The sequence below is a fragment of the Poecilia reticulata genome, chromosome 9 (assembly GCF_904066995.2).
Source record: "Poecilia reticulata chromosome 9, P_reticulata-male-v2, whole genome shotgun sequence".
Taxonomy (NCBI): domain Eukaryota; kingdom Metazoa; phylum Chordata; class Actinopteri; order Cyprinodontiformes; family Poeciliidae; genus Poecilia; species Poecilia reticulata.
In genome coordinates this window covers 20,770,016-20,789,703 of record NC_088838.1, presented here as the reverse complement: position 1 = coordinate 20,789,703, position 19,688 = coordinate 20,770,016, and the positions used below count along the sequence as shown (strand labels likewise).

At 38.9% G+C, this 19,688-nt stretch overlaps 2 protein-coding genes across 2 annotated transcripts; both read right to left on the bottom strand.

Moving 5' to 3' along the window:
* Positions 1–779: 779 nt before the first annotated feature.
* fem1c (fem-1 homolog c) lies at positions 780–11,584 on the bottom strand. The gene is made up of 6 exons (XM_008418432.3): positions 10,234–11,584; positions 5,071–5,240; positions 4,772–4,960; positions 4,075–4,586; positions 3,645–3,821; positions 780–2,664 (listed from the first exon to the last, which is right to left on the bottom strand). Exons 1-6 carry the CDS (start codon positions 10,775–10,777, stop codon positions 2,400–2,402), a joined length of 1,857 nt encoding a protein of 618 aa, XP_008416654.1. The 5' UTR covers positions 10,778–11,584; the 3' UTR covers positions 780–2,399.
* Positions 11,585–14,693: 3,109 nt separating this feature from the next.
* On the bottom strand, positions 14,694–17,833 carry tmed7 (transmembrane p24 trafficking protein 7). The gene is made up of 4 exons (XM_008418433.3): positions 17,707–17,833; positions 17,208–17,395; positions 15,688–15,933; positions 14,694–15,070 (listed from the first exon to the last, which is right to left on the bottom strand). The coding sequence occupies exons 2-4, from the start codon at positions 17,364–17,366 to the stop codon at positions 14,834–14,836; spliced, it is 642 nt and encodes a 213-aa protein (XP_008416655.1). The 5' UTR covers positions 17,367–17,395; positions 17,707–17,833; the 3' UTR covers positions 14,694–14,833.
* Between the last annotated feature and the right edge of the window lie 1,855 nt (positions 17,834–19,688).

Sequence of the window (19,688 nt, the reverse complement as noted above, 5' to 3'; positions counted from 1 at the left end):
ATAATTTAAGCAATTTATTAAAGATGTGACAAAATTCAGGCATTTAGATGTGGATGTATTCGTATCATCAGATCAGCAATTCCCTGATTTTAAGCTTCTTGGCTCAGTGTTGGCCAATCTGCAAAAAATCCATAAGCGAAAACCCACAAAAAAAAATCTCAGCTCTGCTGCAGGATAAATGTATCGACTAACGTTGTGAATCATTTGACTGTTAAAGGCAATTCAATAAAATCTAATAAGTCTAGTTAAATATTGAACTCAAATTAAACAAGTTTTATCAAACAGGTGATCAGCTCAAGACCAACCTGGAAACTTCTTTACTTTGCAAGATCGCTTCACTTTTTTTAATTTTACATTACGAACACAATTTACAGATAGTTCCTTGTGTGCTCTCCATTTCTGTCTTCATGGGATTCCTTGTTTTCACAAAGCAGATGAAGCTTTGTGCAAATCACATCATCTTTTCTGGCATAAAAGAACAAATTGCTTAAAATCCTCCCTTCGGGAGCGTGGGGGGGATACTTGGTGTCTTTGTTCAGAAAGAACATCAGGGTTTTTTTTGTTTTTTTTAAAGCAAAAGCACCAGAAATATGAACCAAGAGACACCCAATGAAAGTATGTTTGTGTTCTGCTCAGGCTTTTTAAGAATATGCAACATTTTAAATCCCAGTTACTTCTATTAAAGCCAACAAATACTTAAGGATAAAATATTTGAAGCAGAAAAACAGTAAAACTCACAAACGGCAAATACTCTGAAAGAAAGAGATTTGGTCAAGACGACAAGTGCAACATGGTTTTATTGTCAAACTGGTAATTAAGATATGAACTTGATTAATGCCATATCAAATCTTAATCTCCGCTGTAGTAAAGTGCCGATCAAATCGAGTTGCCCTGGGTGCCCTAGTACATTTTCTGTCTGGTTTGGAACTGCAATATGAAATCCTACAAATTATGAAAAGCCCTTTTTCCCCCTCCCTCCTTCCTCTCAACCCACATGTCTAGAGCTGATATGTGCAAACATGATGATCACAAAGCTTTACTAATCTGTGTATTGAGGCATCTTCTTCACTCCCTCGTTTTTCAGTCCTGGTGCTCGTACAAGACGTACCAGCTGCGGTCTGGTGGGAGTCGTCATGGGAGGTCTCCCGCGGTGACGGGCTGCACATGCACAGCGAGGCAAACGTTAGCGAGCTAACCCGGACTTCTCTGCCGCTCGATCGGGTCGGATAAAATTTACAAAACTAAAATAAACGGTGCCGTTTAAAGGCCAGCCGCGCGCGAGCGTCGAGAGGTCACTTTTGTGTACGAGCCGGCACTCTGGAGAGTTCGGCCTCTGCGGTTTCTCAGTGGCCGTCGTGTGCAATATGGAATCTTCATGAGCGCCACTACATTAAACGCCTGCTCTCAGTTTGTGTAACTCTTCGAGAAAAAAAATAATAAAATAAAAAAAAATTACGCATATAACAACGCATGGAAAACACACACACCCGCACGTCAGTCGCTCAAAAATCGTTCACTCTTCTCACAGAGTCAGCATTATGGTTTCACCTCCACCCGACAAGGCGGATTACGAAAGGAAGCAACAAAGTAAACGAAAAAAAAAAAAAAAAAAAAAAAACTCATGAGATATTGCACAGACAAGTGCCGGCACAGAATACAACAGTCTCTTTCCAACAGCCCAGCCTGTGCATAGGAAAAATAAAGCACTTATGGTGTTCACACACTCCATCCCCCTGTCCCCATTTTGTAAAGCTTTGTTACACATCAAAGTGGGAAAGACTAATGACTGTAAAATCTACTCCACTCAGCAGAAAAGAAAAAGAACAAAACCTCTGTGTGTTGTTAAGAGTACAAAAAAAAAAAAACCTGATGATGGCTGAGGAAGAGTCCGGGTCCGTTGGCAAAAGTGAGGGGAAAAAAGCAAAAACCTAAATAAGAACAGTAGTAGTAGGCTGAAGACTGGAGAGGAGAGAAGCAGGTGATGTCGAGACTGGATGGGAGCCAGCATGGAGAAAAATCTCTCAAGTTTCATTCAATAAATAGCATTGTGGAATATGAAAAAAAAAAAAAAAAAATTCCTCAAGCAAAAATATGTAAATCCCTCTGTTCAAGTTCATTAAGAGAAACAACCGGTTATAATCCATGTTGCACTGTGATTCTAATACATCCCCACCGACCGATGGTGGTCAGCGCTGCGGCTCTATCGGCGAATTCAGTCCATCCTGGTTAAGTTGGGTATTTAGTGTGAGTTTCTTCTAGCAAACCAAACCCAGATAACAGTCCGTTTTGTTTTGTTTTTTTAAACACCCTGTGGGTTAAGCGTGTGTAAAGCTCCTTGACGTATACAGTCAGCTCCCGCTCCGCTTTCTGTCCCTCGCGACCCCGTTACTGTACAATCATTATCTGTGGAGCAAGACGAAGGCTTCCAGCTTCTCGGGAATGTTCCCCCGGTAGTGGAGGCTGTGCTTGATGATGGCCCTGGCAGCGAGGCACTGCAGCGTGGTGTGGTTGATGGGCTGGATGACGTTCCGGGCCAGCTCCTTCTCGTCCAGGAGGTCGCAGGCCGTCTGCTGGAAGGCGTTGGTGCTGTCGAAGTGATTCCCGCAGGAAATCAGCAGGTTCATGATGTCGGGGTGACCGTTGGATGCGGCTATGTGGAGGGGGCTGCGGGGGAAAAAAAATGAATAAGATTGTTAGACTGTGCCACAAATTCATTCCCGACAGGGTCTACAAGCAACTTGCAACAGTATTTACACCTGCAGGCTCAAATTTCAGGGCATTTTAAAAGTTGACCACAAACAGAATAACACAGCTGAAGTTACTGGGGGGGAAATGTGGCTCACAACATTTTGTTCAGAAATAAAATGTGAACAGTGTGAGCTGCCAATGCATACAAGTCTGCTTTGGAATTTCTCGACCAGCTTTGTACATCGTACATTTACAGCACTATTAACTATGTTACTGTCAGTTATAAAAACATTGTACATGTCAAACATGACTTGACTTTCCTTGTGGCTCTTTCTGACACGCTGCACGTCATCACAATGTTTCTTCACTGAACCTTTAACAACATTCTGAGGAGTTTTAGACTGAAGTAGTTCATGTGATTATCTCGGCAGGTGTTTGCCAATTGCTGCTGCCACTAGTCTGGAGGAGTTAAGTGGGGGAGATGTTACAGTCCCCGCGACTCCCCCACACGGAGAGTTTCCTCTGCATATTTCAAAATGTGTGGCCAATTAGAAATTTAACTTTTTATTGCTTTCTTTCAACAAAGGACTTCTGCAGGCACTCTTGTATAAAGATCACATTGTTGGAGAGCAAAAACAGGCAACAGATTCGACCTCTTCAGCAGCTCCTCCAGAGATCCCATAGGCCTCTTGCAGATTCCGATTTATTCTCAATACAACTTGAAACAACTAAAGAAATGAAATACAGAAATGTATGCCAAATTTCCCCATCCATTTCACAAATGTGCAGTCCTTACTATTGGTCTATCACATACTGTAAAGCTACAGTAACATACATTTATACTGCGCTTATAGAGGCGTGAATACTTTTGCAAGGTAGTGCATCAAGCCTTTTATTTATTTATGTCAGCTACAGAGGAACAATTTAGGTCAAAGTGTTTTCGGTAAAAAGCGGACCTGTTGTCGTCTTCGTCCCGGCTGTTGACATCCGCCCCGCACTCGAGGAGGATGGACGCCACCGTCAGGGAGGGAAACTTGCACACAGGGTAGCGGCCCACGCAGGTGGTGTTGCGGTCCACTGCCAGGTGTAAAGGGGTGAAGCCGTTCTTCCCACACGGCTGGAGCTTCAGGAACCTAAGCGGGTAAAAGTTTAGAAGCGCTGCGTCAAAAACACTCAAACAGCCATGAGTCATTAATCTTATGAAGGCAATCTGGATGTTGAGACTGAATCATAGCTTTTTGGGTGTGAATGACAGAAAAGTTCAAAGACCTTTGATGAGAAAAAAGTTACACCGATCCCATTTTATAAGCAAAACTGAGTCATTGTACAACAACATTAGGTCAGAGAATATCACTTGAAAATGATTTTTCTCATTCTGCCACATACCTGTAGATGGTTTCCTTCTTGAAATGGTCCTGCTCTGCGGTACACGGCACCTTCTCCAAGAGACAAATGAGGTGCAGGATAATCGACAAGGCTTTGCTGAGCTGAGCGGGGTCAGGCGGCATCGGCCCGATCTGTTTGACCGCCCGCTCTATCTCCAACACGCTCTTGGTCAAGATTCCCATCAGGTCCTCGAAGGAGACGGACGTCCCCAGGAGCCCCTTGGCTCTGTCCTGCAGCATGAAGGAGAAGAGCTCGGCGAACGACAGCAGGCTGGAGGTCGTCATGGGACTCAGCGGGTCCAGGTTGTTCTGCTGCATTTCCAGGGCGTACTTCCACAGGTTGATGCAGCGCTCGAAGTTTCCCGAGTCGGCGTAGACGGCGCCCCGGTAACGGATGTAGTAGGATGTGTCTGGATGCTGGGGGCCCAGGATCCTCTCCCGGATGAGCAGCGCCTGCATCCGCATCTCGTCCGGGTCGGAGATCAACCCGTCCAGCTCCTCCCCGTTTGTGACCTGAAAGGAAGATTTCAAAAACTTGAATATATCTGGGAATATCACCATGGTGAAAGCACCACAGACTCTTTTTTTTTTTTTTTTTAAATGAAATGAGAAACAATTCCTAATCAAAGTTTAAAGCAGTCTCTTTTACTCAGCCTCCACTTCTTTAAAACCCGACAATCAGTAAAAATAATCCTCACCTCTTTAGCATAGTCGTAAGCCATGATAAGCTGCTTGGGTTCCGGTTTGTGGACAATGTTGTTACTGTCTGTGTATCTCAGGTCCATGGCTCTCTTCCAATACTTTAACGCTCCCAGCAGATCTCTCTTCTTGTCGACGAACGTCGCTCCCAAAAGCTCCAAGGCATCAATTCGCTCCGTGTGACTCGTCTGCGGGGGGGAAACAACGCGGCTTTTCCAGTAAGTGATTCAAAACACAAACTCTCACGTTCTCATGCTGACAAAAACGCCTCGCACGGCTATCGACGGAAAAGGCTGACCTGCTGGTGCGTCGTCAGGTAGTCTACGATGTTCGTGTGGCCGGTGACGCTGGCAGAGAGGAGCGGAGTCATGCCGTAGCCGTCCCGCTCCATGGTTGCGCCGTACTGCAGCAACATCCGCATGATCTCCAGGCTGCCGGACTCTGCGCAGTCATGCAGCGCCGTGTTACCTGAGATCAGAGACGACGCAGGCCTTAAAGTCAGGCTGTAGGCTTATTTACATAAAATCAGAACATTAAAGAAAATGATGTTGCGTCACTACAGGCTGCTAGGAATTAATCCCATCAGGCACAATTAATAAACATCTTTTCATAAGGGGTTCAATAACGCTGGAAAATGTCTTTAGTCTCAAAAGGAAAAAAAAATAAAATAAAAATTGTACTTTTGTAAAATTGCAGCAACAGAAATGAAGCAAGTCTCGCCTTGGTTTTTATTTGCATTAACATTTTCTTGGTATTTTACCAAGAAAATTTACCAAGTATTTTACTGTCAATTTTATTATCCATCAACTTAATTTCATTTCTTATTATATGATTTATCTACCTATGATTATTTAATTATTGTGAGGCACTTTGGACAGCCGAGGTTGTTGTAAATGTGCCATTTAAATAAACTTTGACTTGATCTGTGAACTGCATTTTGTTTACGACTCTGCCATCTTGTACCATGGCATATAAAAGTATTTATCTCTGATGTTTTCTCAGTTTATCATCTAACAACCAAAAACTTCTATGCATTTCTTTTGGATGTTATGATACTCCAACAGAAAATGATGATGATGTACAAGAAAAAGAATTAAGTTATTATTGAACACATGAGCGAAAACAATAATAATTTAAAAAAAGTTTACTAATGCACCAAAAATAAGATTTATTGTTGCCCAATTTAAGCTAAATATTTAATTGCAATAATAATACAACACCATAATCGATGTCCCCACCACTGGTTGCTGGTGTCCATTTAACTGGCTAAATGTTTGGTTTGCAGATCTTCAACGAATGACACCTAAAATGTTAAATCCTGTCACATATTGTAGCCAAGCTGTCCCTCGCGACTGCGATGCTGCAGAAAGATATTGATGACAACTGCGATTGGATGCATTGAGCAGATCTAATAAAACCCAGAGCAAAACTGCTACTTTCAAAAGTCGCCCACTTGGTAAACAGAGTCCACCTGTGTGACTTCCTGTATCCATCTGGTCTCTGAAGGCCTCACAGACTTATCAGAGAGCATTTGTGAGCACACAGCATCATGAAGACTAAGGTCAAAAGCAGAGAATGTTATGGAGAAGTTCTAAGGAGGTTTAGGGGAGAAAACAAAATAAAAAAAACTACAACCCAACTTTGAGTTGTCTGCAAGATGTTCAATCTGTACCCAAAATAAGAGCATGGCACAACTGCAAACTTGGCAAAGAGATAGGCTAAGAAAGGAGACCATCAATTAGAGAAGCAGCCAAGACATCCATGATAGCTCTGCAGAAAACCACAGCAGCGGCTGACAGGACAACCTCTGGTTGTGTTCGCCACAAATCGGGCCTTAATGGAGGAGTGGCAAGAAAATAGCTGGGATGTCAAGTTTGCAGTTCCCCACAAGCTATGAGAGAGAAACCACAAACATACATCTGGTCAAATGAGACCATCTGGCCCAAATGCCAAAAATAAGCTAAACTAATATTGTATATCACCTCAACAAAAAAAAAAAGGAAAACTGAACAGCATGTCTATTAAGGAACACATTTGTGGAAGAATCATGTTGTGGAGATTGTTTTCCTCAGAAGGAAGAGGAGATGTTTTCTCTTTTTGCCCCTTCTTCAATTTTACATTTGCATTTAATCATATAAAACCCTGATGTGTATAAAAACACATCATTAACACAAAAAGCAAAGACAGAAGACAAAACAAAAAGGTATAAATACTTCAACAGCCCAACAGACTTTAGTTTTCAAAACATCTCAATGTATTTTTTTGAATATTTTTATCTTGCCCATTTCTATTGAACATTTGCTAACCCACTAACCTACAAATGGGTCAAGCATAAAAAAGGTAAATAAATCTAAAAGGAATGGACTAGAGCTGTTCGCACACACACACACACACACACACACACACACGCACACACACAATGTCATCTTTTAATACTTTTTCCCCCCAGACAGTCTCTGTCACAGAGACATTTTTCCTTCTATTTCTTGGGAGTGCTACAAAAAGTCTCTTTACAGTTTCTAAATTGTAACAAAAATAAAAATCCTTGATTAGCTCCACTGATGCCGTCTTAAAATATCTCGGTCTTAAAGGGCTGATCTTTGAGAAAAAGGAGCTTTTAACCAGATCAAAAATAAATCTTTCCAGAATTAAACCCACTACAATTTCTGCAGTAGATGCATACGTTTTACTTTTATTTTAAAAAGTAGGCAACCATTTAAATGCACTAAAGAGCCACCTGCATCTTTTTCTACATCTATTATTCAGTTTTCAAGCAAACAAAAAACATACAAGTTCGATTTAGTGGTTTATGGATAAGTTACACCTGAGGCTCCAACTGGATCAAAACAAACCTTTCACAAAAACTTTGACAGCAGTTTAATATGACCGAGCTACAGGAGGTTAAAATGTCCAACATGTGTGATTGAGAGTTTCACAACTTGATTGCAGAAACATGCTTCGTATATTAGGGATATTGCATAAAGAATACGGTAATATTTTTCCCTTATTTGGCCCTAATCATGCAGCTGCTACATCTAAAAAAGTAAAAATAGTGAAGATATGAAACTCTCAGAATTTCAGAGGAACTTTGAAAACAAAGGCTGACTGTGGAATATTTGAAAGCAGAAGCTAAGCCTCAACACCAACAAGTTATTGAGAAACTAAAAAGGAGGAAAAAGCACCGATTTGATGACAGACTAGAGGTTTGCTTGTTATTAGGTGATTTCTATTATTTGACTCAACCACTTTTTACTAGCTTACTTAACTAGCACTGAGCCAATCAATTTGTTTTTTTCCCACCAAGAAGTCGCTCATTATAAATGTAATGGGTAAAAAATGTACCAATGATCACAGCTGTATTGGTAAAGGAGCATGCAGCTCCTGTTCAAACTCACTGAACAGAAATTAATGTTGCATCACCCATACGCTGCAATTTAATCAGGCGAGCTGAAGGTAAGCTGTATTAGTAGTGTTGTTTTTTTTAATCAATGATGTGTAGGAGGTGGGAACTAATAATATATGTGCCTGCTTGCAGGTTTGTCACTGTTCTGCAGGATTTACATGAGGATTATACGATGGAGACAGATTTTGAGAAACGCAACTCTCATGTCAAGCCTTTACCATTCCAAAGCACCACTTATTTGGTGCACACACTGTATGTTACATTAAGTTGTACAACAAATAAAGGACTGAGGTTCATGTAATACTATAATTTGTAATCATATACTATTGTCATGATTTATGAGTAAATAAATGTCCTGTGATCGTTCAGTGTTTCTGGAACTCCAAGTGAAAACCTAAGTTTGAAACTTCAGACACACCCAGACAGAGACAGAGCTGACGTAGCTTTCCATTGTGAAACCAGAAGTTCGTGTTGGTATGCTGAGTCATTTAGGCCAGAAATACGCAAGTGCATCTCCATTTTTGCATCATATGACATCGTTTTAGAAACTCTGTGGTGGTTCTGGTTCATTTTGATGAATTAATCTGGCTAGTTTTAGAGGCCAATATTGCCATCTTGTCTTCTCTGAGGTCTGACCTCCCAAAATCACAACACAAAGGGAACAGTTGTGCTGCTGGTTTTTGTGATTGGCATCAACAGTTTGAATCCAGCAGGAAAGGAATTAAAAGATGATCTCCCTTTAACCATTAATGGATATGATTATGTAGATTATCAACATCTAAAATATTCAAAACAAAATAAAGCATGGGAAGTTGAAGTTCCTAGGAGCAATACTACATGAGACCCTATTGGCTGATGTTTGCAAAGCAGCAAATCCAGAAGCACATTCATTTCCCCTGACACTGATTGACTGCACGTCAGAGAGGAGATGAGGAGGACATTGATGATGGCTTCTACAGTAGAAGACAGTTTTTACCGTCATTACTAATGCATATTAAGGTTTATTTGATGTTTGAACTATTAAAACAGGCTGTTATAAGGTGTTTTAGACAGAGTCCGCAGTATTCAATGATTTTAGCTAATCACAGGTAGTGGTGGTCCCCAAGCTCCACAACTATGAGGGAGACCAGCTCCAGTTTCTGCCTTCTGATTGGGCCTTTTTATCCGTTATCTCATGTTGGCACATATACACCAAAAACAAATTTCATGTGTGCATGCTTTTTTTTATAAATCACACAAATTTTAAAACTATTAATTTAAGTTCTTTTCATCTCCATCTTCAATAAGTTTTCCTTGTATCATTTTGAAAGCATTTTATCTTGACAAATGTTGCCAATATTGTTGTCTGTATGCGATCAGTTAAATATGATTAATTCTGACCCGATTCTGCTAGAGGCTAGTTTATGTTTAAAGGAAGTCGGTCCTTCCTACCGTCACCCCTTGCTTACTGGGGAAGAAGAGGGATTACCGCAAAGCAAATGACTTGATGTAACTGGGTAGGCTTCCTGAAGCTGAAGATTTTTTGATTTTTACCCATGATTCCAAAGTCTGCATTAGCTGGGGACAGACAGCACATGTAGTAGTTAGGCTAAAAACATGAGTGCATGAAAAGTAAAAAAATTACTTGTCAAATTCTGATGGGAAAAGACCAAATCTGGACAAAACTCAAATAATGTTAGTGTGCAGACAACAGCTGCAGACAGTAGATTGTCCATATGTTTACTTCTTCTGGGTTTATTAGTAATTGACTTATTTTCTGACAACAAAAAAAACAAAAGAAAAAAAAACTAAAATTTAATTAGGTTTTAGTCGATTTTGGTCAACTGCTTATTCCATTATACCTCCCTAAGCCCTGAGGTATACACAACTACAGATTGGATTCGATCAATGTTATTTTCTACATTCATACACAAATAAAACTGTTCATTTTGATTTTAAAGTACATTTCTTGGACATTATATTATATAAAGAACCTGAAATTAAAAATACTTAGTCAAACACTAGCCTAAGACACCCAAGAAGGCCGAGACAGTGTAGTCTGTGTACTTTTGAGCTTACCTTTTACACTTTTCCTGTTGACATCCGCACCTTTCTCCAGCAGGTACTGCGCTATCTCTTTGTGGCCCTTGTAACAGGAAATCATTAGACACGTGTGTCCGTGTCTGTTGGCCACCTCCAGGTCAGCTTTGTGCTCTACTAGGTATCTGACGATGTCCAGGTGCCCGTCAAAGCAAGCTGCCCTCAGGGGCGTAGAGTTGGTGAGGGTCGTGCTGTTGACAGAAGCTCCGTGCCCCAGCAGGGACTGGACCACCTTCAGGTGACCCGCCGCCGAGGCAGCCCAGAGAGGGGGCGCTCCTTCTATCGTCTCCCCATCAAAGTTCACCGAGCCCCCGACCTCGACCGGAGCGCAGCAGCATTCCAGCAGGTACTCCACCAGGTCCAGGTGGCCGTACCGGGCGGCCATCAGCAACGGGGTGGCCCCGTTCGTCTTCTCGCCCATCAGCTTGGTGACTTCATGTCCATCTTTGTTCTCCAACAGTTTCTGAAGCAAACGGAGTTTGCCGTCCCTGGCCGCGTTATACACCGCCGTCTTTAAATCCATGTCTGACGGCGAGCTTCACGGTTGGGGTCAAAGGGTAATGATGTCGGTAAAACAAAGGGGGCAAGGGTCACTTGAAGCTGGGAACCCTTTGTTTACAACCTTCCAATTTCAAGCTAACGCTAAGCTAGTTAGCTTCCGTTTTCGTTATTAAGAGCCCAGAAAGGAACGAGGCTGTTAACAGATGAGCCTTAGCACTTTGGCATCAGTACAGTCGGTTATGTGAAACTTTACGTCTATTAATAACCGAGTCGTTTCAAACGACCCTTGATGATCAGGCGGTACATTTAACGACGAGCTAGCGAGTTAGCTAATAAACTTCCTTGATCGATGAAGCTCGAATACTGCTCTACTTTTCACCTCTTTACTGCTCGTCTGAGCGACTCTCTCCCGCTGGTGTATCTTCCTCTCCTTCGTCAGCTCTGTTCCCTTCGCTCGTCATTGTTCCACGGCATTTCACGGTTTTTATATCCTCCTTCTTAGGGCCGAAGAGAAGAAATTCACCCCCGCCCGTAATCCCGTGCTACTGCTGCGGCTGTTAGCCTAGCCTGGAAAAACGACCGAAAGAGTTGGGGATATCCCCCAGTGTCAGAGCGGAGTGTTTCTTCTCACAGGCGTCAAAAAACAAGCAAAAATCAAAAGGAAACGGATTCTACCCCCTAGAAACGGGGGGTTATACTCTTCCGGTGAAACCACTCAGCGAACTGACTCGCTGGAATATTTCCCAAAGAGGTAAAACGTAAATTAGGAGCCTAACCGCCCACGGGCAGACCGGATGATCACGACTCAGTTTCTGTCAAATCACAAGCTCAACGCAGTCGTTTCTCTCCTTAAAGGAGAATGACTGACGGGTCACTGTCCAATCACAGAACGCATAGCTTGTTACGTAGTCAATCGTAGGAAACTAAAGTCTAAAAGTGCATTGATCAAACTTTGGTAAAATATGTGGCTTACTAAAACACGAGTTTGGAGGAAGTAAAAATATGTGGATTCTCAGCTGAAATTTAAAAATCAGATTACAAAAAAATCTGATTAAAAATTGTTTTAAAAAATTCGGAATCCAAATAACATTTCCTCCTGCAACATTAAAAGAAAATCAAATGTATCAGTAGTGTCTTGCAAAAGTATTCACGCTGACTGAATTTTATTTTTTCATTTGTGATGCTACAATACTCGGATTTTCTAGTCCAACACAAAGAAACGCAGAATCGTGAAGTGTAAGGAAAATTCAGCATTTTTATTATTACAGGTAAGACCAAAAATGTTACTTTTGGCCAACATGCAAAGTACATTGTAAAATGGAAAACGTCTCTTGAACACACCATGATGAAACATGCAAATATTACCATGTTGTGGGAATACTGTAGGGACACGGCTCATGCTCTGGGTAGGAAAACATATTGAGCTGCCTATTGAGCAAACATGGAAGAAAAGTTGAAGAGACACAACCTTCGTCATACTGCGGTGGAGGCTCTACCTCCAACTGGACAACGATCCTAAACATCCAGTAAGAGCAACAATGGAACGATTCAGATCTAGGCATATTTGTATGTTAGAATAACCCAGGCAAGGTCCTGGCCTAAATCCGATGGAGAATTTGTGAAAAGGCTTGACAATTCATTTTAACAGATGAAATCTTTCCCATCTGTCTGAGGATGAAGGATAGGCAACAAGTTCAGTGTATAGATGTGTAAAATTAGTAGACATATGTCAAATTATTTGCTGTTGTCACTGCAACAACTGGTGAACGTACTAGGCTGAATATTCATGAGTACCACACTTTTGAAAGAAAGATAAAAATCTATTTGCCTTAAAATCTTCTTTCCACTTCATAATTATGAAGTTTGTAACAGATGTAATGACTAAAGTTTACCTATATTCAAAAAATATAGTTAATATAAAAAAAAAGTTTGTTATATTTCAGTGCAATGAGATAACTTCTTGTAGGCAGCAGCAGAAATAAAAATAGGAAAACAGAGCATAATGAAACATAGTGTGACCTAAACAAGAGAAAGCAAACGGAAATCATTTGTCTATTATAAAACCTTGATGTGTAAAAATGTTAATTGGTAAGGACAATATTCTATGGCAGGTTACATCAGCCTTTTAAAAGTGCAACACACTCCAATCCAACTGCGATTTAATATTTTTTGCATGTTTAAACGTAATTGTTGCCTTAGTTGGTCATTTATTTTTTTGTCCGAGAGGGCAAAGTAGTCTCAATTTAAAGTATAAACGTGTTAATCTTTTTCTACCGTCTTCCAAATGGGCAGTTATAACACTGTCTGACGACTTTTCCGGTAGCTTTGGTAACGCCGCCCCCTACAGGCTGAAAGAAAGATGACCAAGAGGTACGACTCTAAACTTAATGTGCCTTTCTTCACAAAATGCTAAAAAAATAAAATAAAAAAACAGAAATTTTGAACAGAAATTTATTCAAATATCCCAGTAACTTAACATCCAAGAAACACCACAGATATAGTGACCTATCACTACCAGTGCATAAGGTTTTGAGAAACACCAACATTCCACCACACATCAGTATTTATCACAAGGTGACTAGAAAAGATGAAAAAACCAAAATGCAACTGCATATCTAAGATATTATAGTAAACCATTCAGGTGTTTTTAAATCATCTGTTCGATTCAATTAACACAAATGGAAAGTAAAATGAATAAAAAACACTGGTAAAGCAGGTCGATAAATTATCAATAAATTTAAAGCCATTAAAATATAAAAGTAATAATGTATTTTAGCTGATCTCATATCATTATGACTCTGCAACAAATCATTGATAATCCATAGGAAGGTTGTGTCTCGGTGGTGTGTGTGTGAACAAAAAAAATTAATCTCAGAAAACCAAACCAATTTAATCTAGTGCAACAAGTTTACTCTGGAGTCAAAATCAAAATGAAACTAGAAATACGGGTGCTTACTGTTTATTTTGTAAACAATCCAATTAGCCAGCACAAGATTGATTCAAATTACAATTTTAACCCAATAATGAAAATATTTTGTTGAAAAAAAAAAAAAACTTTTTAAACAAATTTACAACAGTGTTGCATAAAACTAAAAAGAACACAATGCTATGGGATAAATATGCCGTTACACTTTAAAACAGAAAAAGGCAGGACTACATAAATCACTAAACACAAATTGGAAAAGCTTGTGGAGTTAAAATTGTTGGCTTTACCACCTTCAGACACAAAACACCCAATTCAAATAAAACAGTACAACTCCTTAATTTAATCTGGGTGATAAATCAAGACATTAATTTGCTGATAGAACATGGAGTTACCAATTAATTATTTCATAGACATTTGGTTACCTAAGTGTGACTAGTGCACAAACCAAAGTTTTGAGCAGGGGTGTTAAATTAGTATGAATGATGGTCTTTTTCTGGCATCATCCTATCAAATGACTTATTTAAAATGAAAAGCTGACAATAACCAAAACAATTTTCTTTATCTCACCTAATGGAATAAATGAATGTATTTATTCCATTAGTACGGTAAACAGATTTATTTATTTATTAGCAAATAGATTTGGTAAAATAAAACAAGGGTTTTATTTTACCAAATAAAATCTTTGTGGAGAGCCGCCTTCAAGTGCGTCAAGTGTGATTCCAGAGATGAAGATATGGAGAAATATCCATAAAATCCCAACATTAAGTAAATTTTGTTTTCTACAAACTGCACTTTGAAAAATGCAGCAGATAGTGAAGGGTAAAAGATGGACACAACAAAAACACAAATAAAACAAGAACATAACAACTCAAGGTCTGTTTTAACCACAGGCCAGCTTGACCTGTTTTTAATAACCACATCATCTACCCCTCCTGTCACCTTACTTAAACCGCTCAACACAATTTTTGCCACCAAAGAGTTATTTTCGTAAAGTTTTTAAGAACCACAGTGCTAATCAGGAAGGAAATATCAGAATGTTTGATATGAGCAAACCTTCGCATCAGCACTGTTGTTCTTACTCACTCTATGCTATGCACACCTGCTCAGATATAAACAAAAAGTGATGAACCAGGTCCTGCAGCCCAAACGCTGTTACGATCCAACTCGTGTCATGGTGGTCTTCTTGTCCGAGAAGAAACTTCTAAGCAGGACCACCTGGCTGATGCTGACCACAAGCAGGATAATGGCCTCTCCGATAGACCAGAAGGCAACACGGGTGTTCAGGTCCTCCGCCCGACTGCGCCCCTGGGCCTCACGGAGGCGGAAGTGCGTCTGGTAGTCTATGACGGACTTCAGGGCCTCATGGATAGACACGCAGGCTGATTCCATCTGGTACAAGTAAAGGAATTGAAGGCAGATTGATTTAGGAGATTTAGTTGGAACAGAAATGTTTTTTAACATTCAAAATAAGCTGAAAATGAAACGGGGAAGAACTTAAAACTCTGACATAGCTGCTTCTGGGAGTTTGCCCCTTTGACAACAAAAACACATTGTAGGAGCATTCGGACACAAATAATTTAGGAAATGCAGCCCAATAGGCTGAATGATGATCGCAAGATTTTTGTTTCCCTCTTTTAGGTTTTCAAGTTCACTGCTGAAGAACTCAGCCGCTAATTTAATATATTTATTTGATTTTAATAATGTATTATGCAGTTATATGAATATCATAATCATTAACTTTATTTATAAAACACTAAACATAAACCACTGCTGAAACAATGCTGAACATGAGTGATCAATATAATATAGAAAGCATAAAGTAAAATAATAAGGATAAAAACAACATTCTGACTGTTGTCATCATTCTTGTGATAACGGTCTATTCTTCTAAACAGGCTTCTACCAGACCAAGTTTAATGTTAACATGGTGGTTTTGAATTATTATTTTGTCAGTGTTATCCACATAGCTACAATCTGTGCTATACATCAGCAAACCTAACACTCACCTGAGTGAGAGCAGTGACTCTGTTCTCATTGGGGAAGAGGGGAGGATCATCACCGACTTGGAAATCAAAGTAAACGGTCTTGTGCGTGAAAGTGGAGAACTCGTTGCTGAAGCAGAACTTGAACGTGCCATTCTTGGCAGCTGTAAAGGTAAAACTGTCGTATTGTTTTTTCATCTCCTTGTAAAGTGTAGTACCGTCTGGGTCCTCTAGGCGGCAGTCTACGTCATAGTGGCCACCAGTTACAACCTGGGAGAACAAAGAGAAGAAAATTTTTTTTTTTTTATTTAAACAAAAGCAACATCCTATTGCACAATAGTGATTTGATTAGGTATTGTGTTTGATAGATTAACTCCATGGACTCACTAATGACTGTCCAAAACAAATCTGTTAGATTTATAGAAACTTTAATGTTTTTACATATTCAGCGCAAGTGATACATCATATACTGACTTCATCATGCCCCAAAGCAATTCTATGACAGAATAGGAGTGTTCTCTGCACTCAATAATCCATCACACTGATTAAAGTCAATACTGTGTCAATCCAGAGCATGCCAATTCTGAAAATATTCTGAGATGGAAGTCCTCGACCTAACTCCAAGGCAGAGTTTAGTAATCCCTACTAAGAAAGTTCATTTCAACCATCTGAATCTGGAATCAAATGTTCTTGCTCTTGACTCATGCCAATAGGTGAGAGTTTAAACAGACAAACTCATGAACTGAGACCTTTGCTTTTTGGCTCTGCTGTTGCTGCTGCTGCTGCTTCTTCTTCTTTTTTTTTTTACATGACAGATCAAACTACTGGCCATCTTACTGCAGACTAGGCCCCATCTATTAGTCTCCCACTTCCTCCTATCATCACTCATAAACCACACACTAAGATTCTTAAAATTTTCCATTAGTAGCCCTGAGAGATACACTACCTTTCACTGTTGAGAAATTTATAATCTCATAATTTACTTACATTTTTTTGGAAAGCGCTTGTCTCATTTTTTTCTTGCCAACTCTTGAGTTTAAATTTGTGTTTCTTGTTAGGTATAGTTTTATTTATTTATTTTTACAATTATATGGTGCTTCCTTGTTTATCAATGTGCATCGTCACATTACAATCGATTAAAAATGCAAAATAACAAATTAACCCTGCTTAGCTTCTTCACGTTCCAGGAAGGGGCCATTGGCTTAGTTGTAGCTGCCAACAACTTTATCTATTCCTTATCGATTGTATACTTTGCCATGTCTTTCTGTATTTAAACTAATCTCCCTCCTAGATAAAGCCATTAAAGGGGCTAATACTGCCACCAACTATGTGTTTTTGTCCCATCTATTGCATACAGGCTCAGACCTCATCTGTTTAGCTGTGTTTTTACTCCTAAAAGAGACAAAACCACACAGTGATGGAAATTTTCTATGCATTTAGTTAACAATTCAACTAAATAACATTATTAGATACTAATAAAAACCTTACAGGTAAAATCAATTACAAAGCCGCTATATGACAAATACCATCATAATTATGAATACCTGAAACTCCAGCGTGCACTTGGTACCGGTGATGATGTCCTCGTAGAAACACTGTTTGGCGTTGTCGGGCAGCTCGAAGGTTAGCTCGGAGCCCATTACCCACCCACAGAGCAGCTGGGCCCATAGCACCTGCAGCAGCAACCGAAGCGACCTGAACATCCTGGACACCGACAGCTAACAGCTATAACCTAAACATTAAAGAAACAACCAAATATAAACATAATGTCGAAACCTGTAAAAACGTTGGGAGATACAGGACTTTAACGGTGATTAAAACAGACCCGGACGTTGATATAAGAAGTAAACGCTTAGCTTAAAGCTAACTAGCCACTTTTCTGAGCTACGTAATTTAGAAGCGCAAAGCAGCTTCTAATTTTCACGGACTTTATATTGTTGACTAACTCGTAGTTTTATACATATAAATGTATAACAAGTCAAGACAAACTTAACGGTATGTTTTTAATTCAGTATTTGGTCTCAGTCTGAATTACCGACTCACCTAAAGTCTTCACCCGGATGTAACTAAAGCTACGAAGACGTATTACAAACGTGAGAAGAGATTGGCTGTCTTTGGTAAAACACCCGCCTGTCTGTCGCTTTCATTGGTCAAAAATGTTAAAAGGGCCGTGTCATTGATGTCACATGGGCCACGTCTTCCGACAGGCGAGCGGAACGCATCTTCTTTCTCAACATATTCCAACGTGGCTTTTAACGAGCTGACAGTTGTTACACCATTTCCTTCAGTTGTTTTAAAAAAGTTTGTTATTTTAAGATACTCATAAAACTTTAAATTTAGTTGTGTACATACAAACCTCAGTAGAGTTTGTTTATTTTTGCTCGCTTCGGTTTTGTTTCAATTATGTGTTCCTTCAATTAAGTGATATGCTAATAGGAGACAATTATTTACCATTTACATATGTTAAATAAAGCACAAGAGTGAATAAATATTTAAGTTGACCACATATCTTGTTTTACATGGTGTCCTTACTGTGCAGTCTCTTATTCTTATTGCTCAGTTTTTAGATTTACCTTAGTTTGAATTGTGATTATATATATATATATATATATATATATATATATATATATATATATATATATATATATATATATATATATATATATATATATATATATATATATATAAAAACACCAGAAAAAGAATAAAAGGCAAATACCCTCTTTGGCCAGCAGAGGGAGTGCTGGCTCAAAAATGGACAGAAACTTATCTGTCTAAATAATGCGGTTTTAGTTGCACCTTTTGAAATAACATTATTCTACACGTCCTGGTCATGCTCCTATTTTTCCATTAAACTTTACTCCTACTTTGCGTTTTTTTTTGTTTGTTTGTTTTTAACAACTGTTGCACTTACCTTAATGCATACCTCCTACGAAAGTTAAACATGTCTAGTTTCTTTCTAAAATTTTGGGTTTTTGGACACATATATATATATATATATATATATATATATATATATATATATATATATATATATATATAATTTTAATTTTCCCGATGTAGGACAACAAAGGATCTTTAAATTGCATTTAATACTCCAGACTCCAGCAAAAACTAACATTTAATGATGTGAACACAGCAAATATAAGCATGAATAACACTGTTATGCAGGAAAAATTTTTTTGTGAAGAGCTAAAAAAAAAATCTTAAGCAAATTTGTTGTTTTTATAGTTTTTTTTTAACAAATTGTTTCAATGTTTGCCCAGAATTCTAATAAAACAAATGTAAACCACCTGGTTCTAGTTGCCAGCATTTGTATTTCTCCTTCATGAAGTCTAGAAGTCTAAAAGGGAAAACTTGAAGTATCCCGACCATGCTCTCTAATTATCATTGAGGTAGCTAATACTTTTTGTGTCTTCTGGCATTTTAGGACATAAATATGTTAAAAACTAAAAATAATAATTACCAAAAGTAAGTTGTGCATCTTTTTGCATCTAACACACTTTTACACAATTATTATTTTTACTTATTATTATTATTTGTTTTTCTTTAATCAACCCATCAGGCTCCCCCATGGGTCACTGTGTTCAGACAGACAGATAGGCTGGATTTTTGAAGTGCACAATTAAAATATGTGTCAGTCTTCCAAGGAAGTTGTGGAAGACTGAGGTTGAAATAAAACAAATATGAGAAAGTACTTGAGGTTTGAAGACAGCTTCAAACCTCAAACCTCTAATTAAATAATTTAATTAGAAAAGTGGAAACATATATTTAAATACAGAATAATAATGGTGCTGCATTTTAGAGAAAATGATTAACACGTCGTAGTGAAATAAATAAGACTTAAATATATATTACAATGTTGTAAGTTGCAAATGAATTATAAAGTGATATATTGATATAATATAACACAATCACAACCCACCACCCCTGCATGATTCATGCTAAATTAGTCTCGCTGTCAGCATTGACAAGGTTGACCTTAAAACCAAGTCTCGCGATATCTAGTACGAGATTACAGTGAA

What these genes read in the sequence shown, in the direction of transcription:
- fem1c (XM_008418432.3), bottom strand. Translation starts at nt 10,777, where the DNA reads ATGGATTTAAAGACGGCGGTGTATAACGCGGCCAGGGACGGCAAACTC. An exon ending in CAACAGGAAAAGTGTAAAAG is followed by an intron (nt 5,241 to 10,233) that starts GTAAGCTCAAAA and finishes CTCTGATCTCAG; the next exon opens with GTAACACGGCGCTGCATGAC. An exon ending in CTTACGACTATGCTAAAGAG is followed by an intron (nt 4,587 to 4,771) that starts GTGAGGATTATT and finishes TCTTCCTTTCAG; the next exon opens with GTCACAAACGGGGAGGAGCT.
- tmed7 (XM_008418433.3), bottom strand. Translation starts at nt 17,366, where the DNA reads ATGTTCAGGTCGCTTCGGTTGCTGCTGCAGGTGCTATGGGCCCAGCTG. An exon ending in AGTGCACGCTGGAGTTTCAG is followed by an intron (nt 15,934 to 17,207) that starts GTATTCATAATT and finishes TTGTTCTCCCAG; the next exon opens with GTTGTAACTGGTGGCCACTA. An exon ending in GAGTCACTGCTCTCACTCAG is followed by an intron (nt 15,071 to 15,687) that starts GTGAGTGTTAGG and finishes TACTTGTACCAG; the next exon opens with ATGGAATCAGCCTGCGTGTC.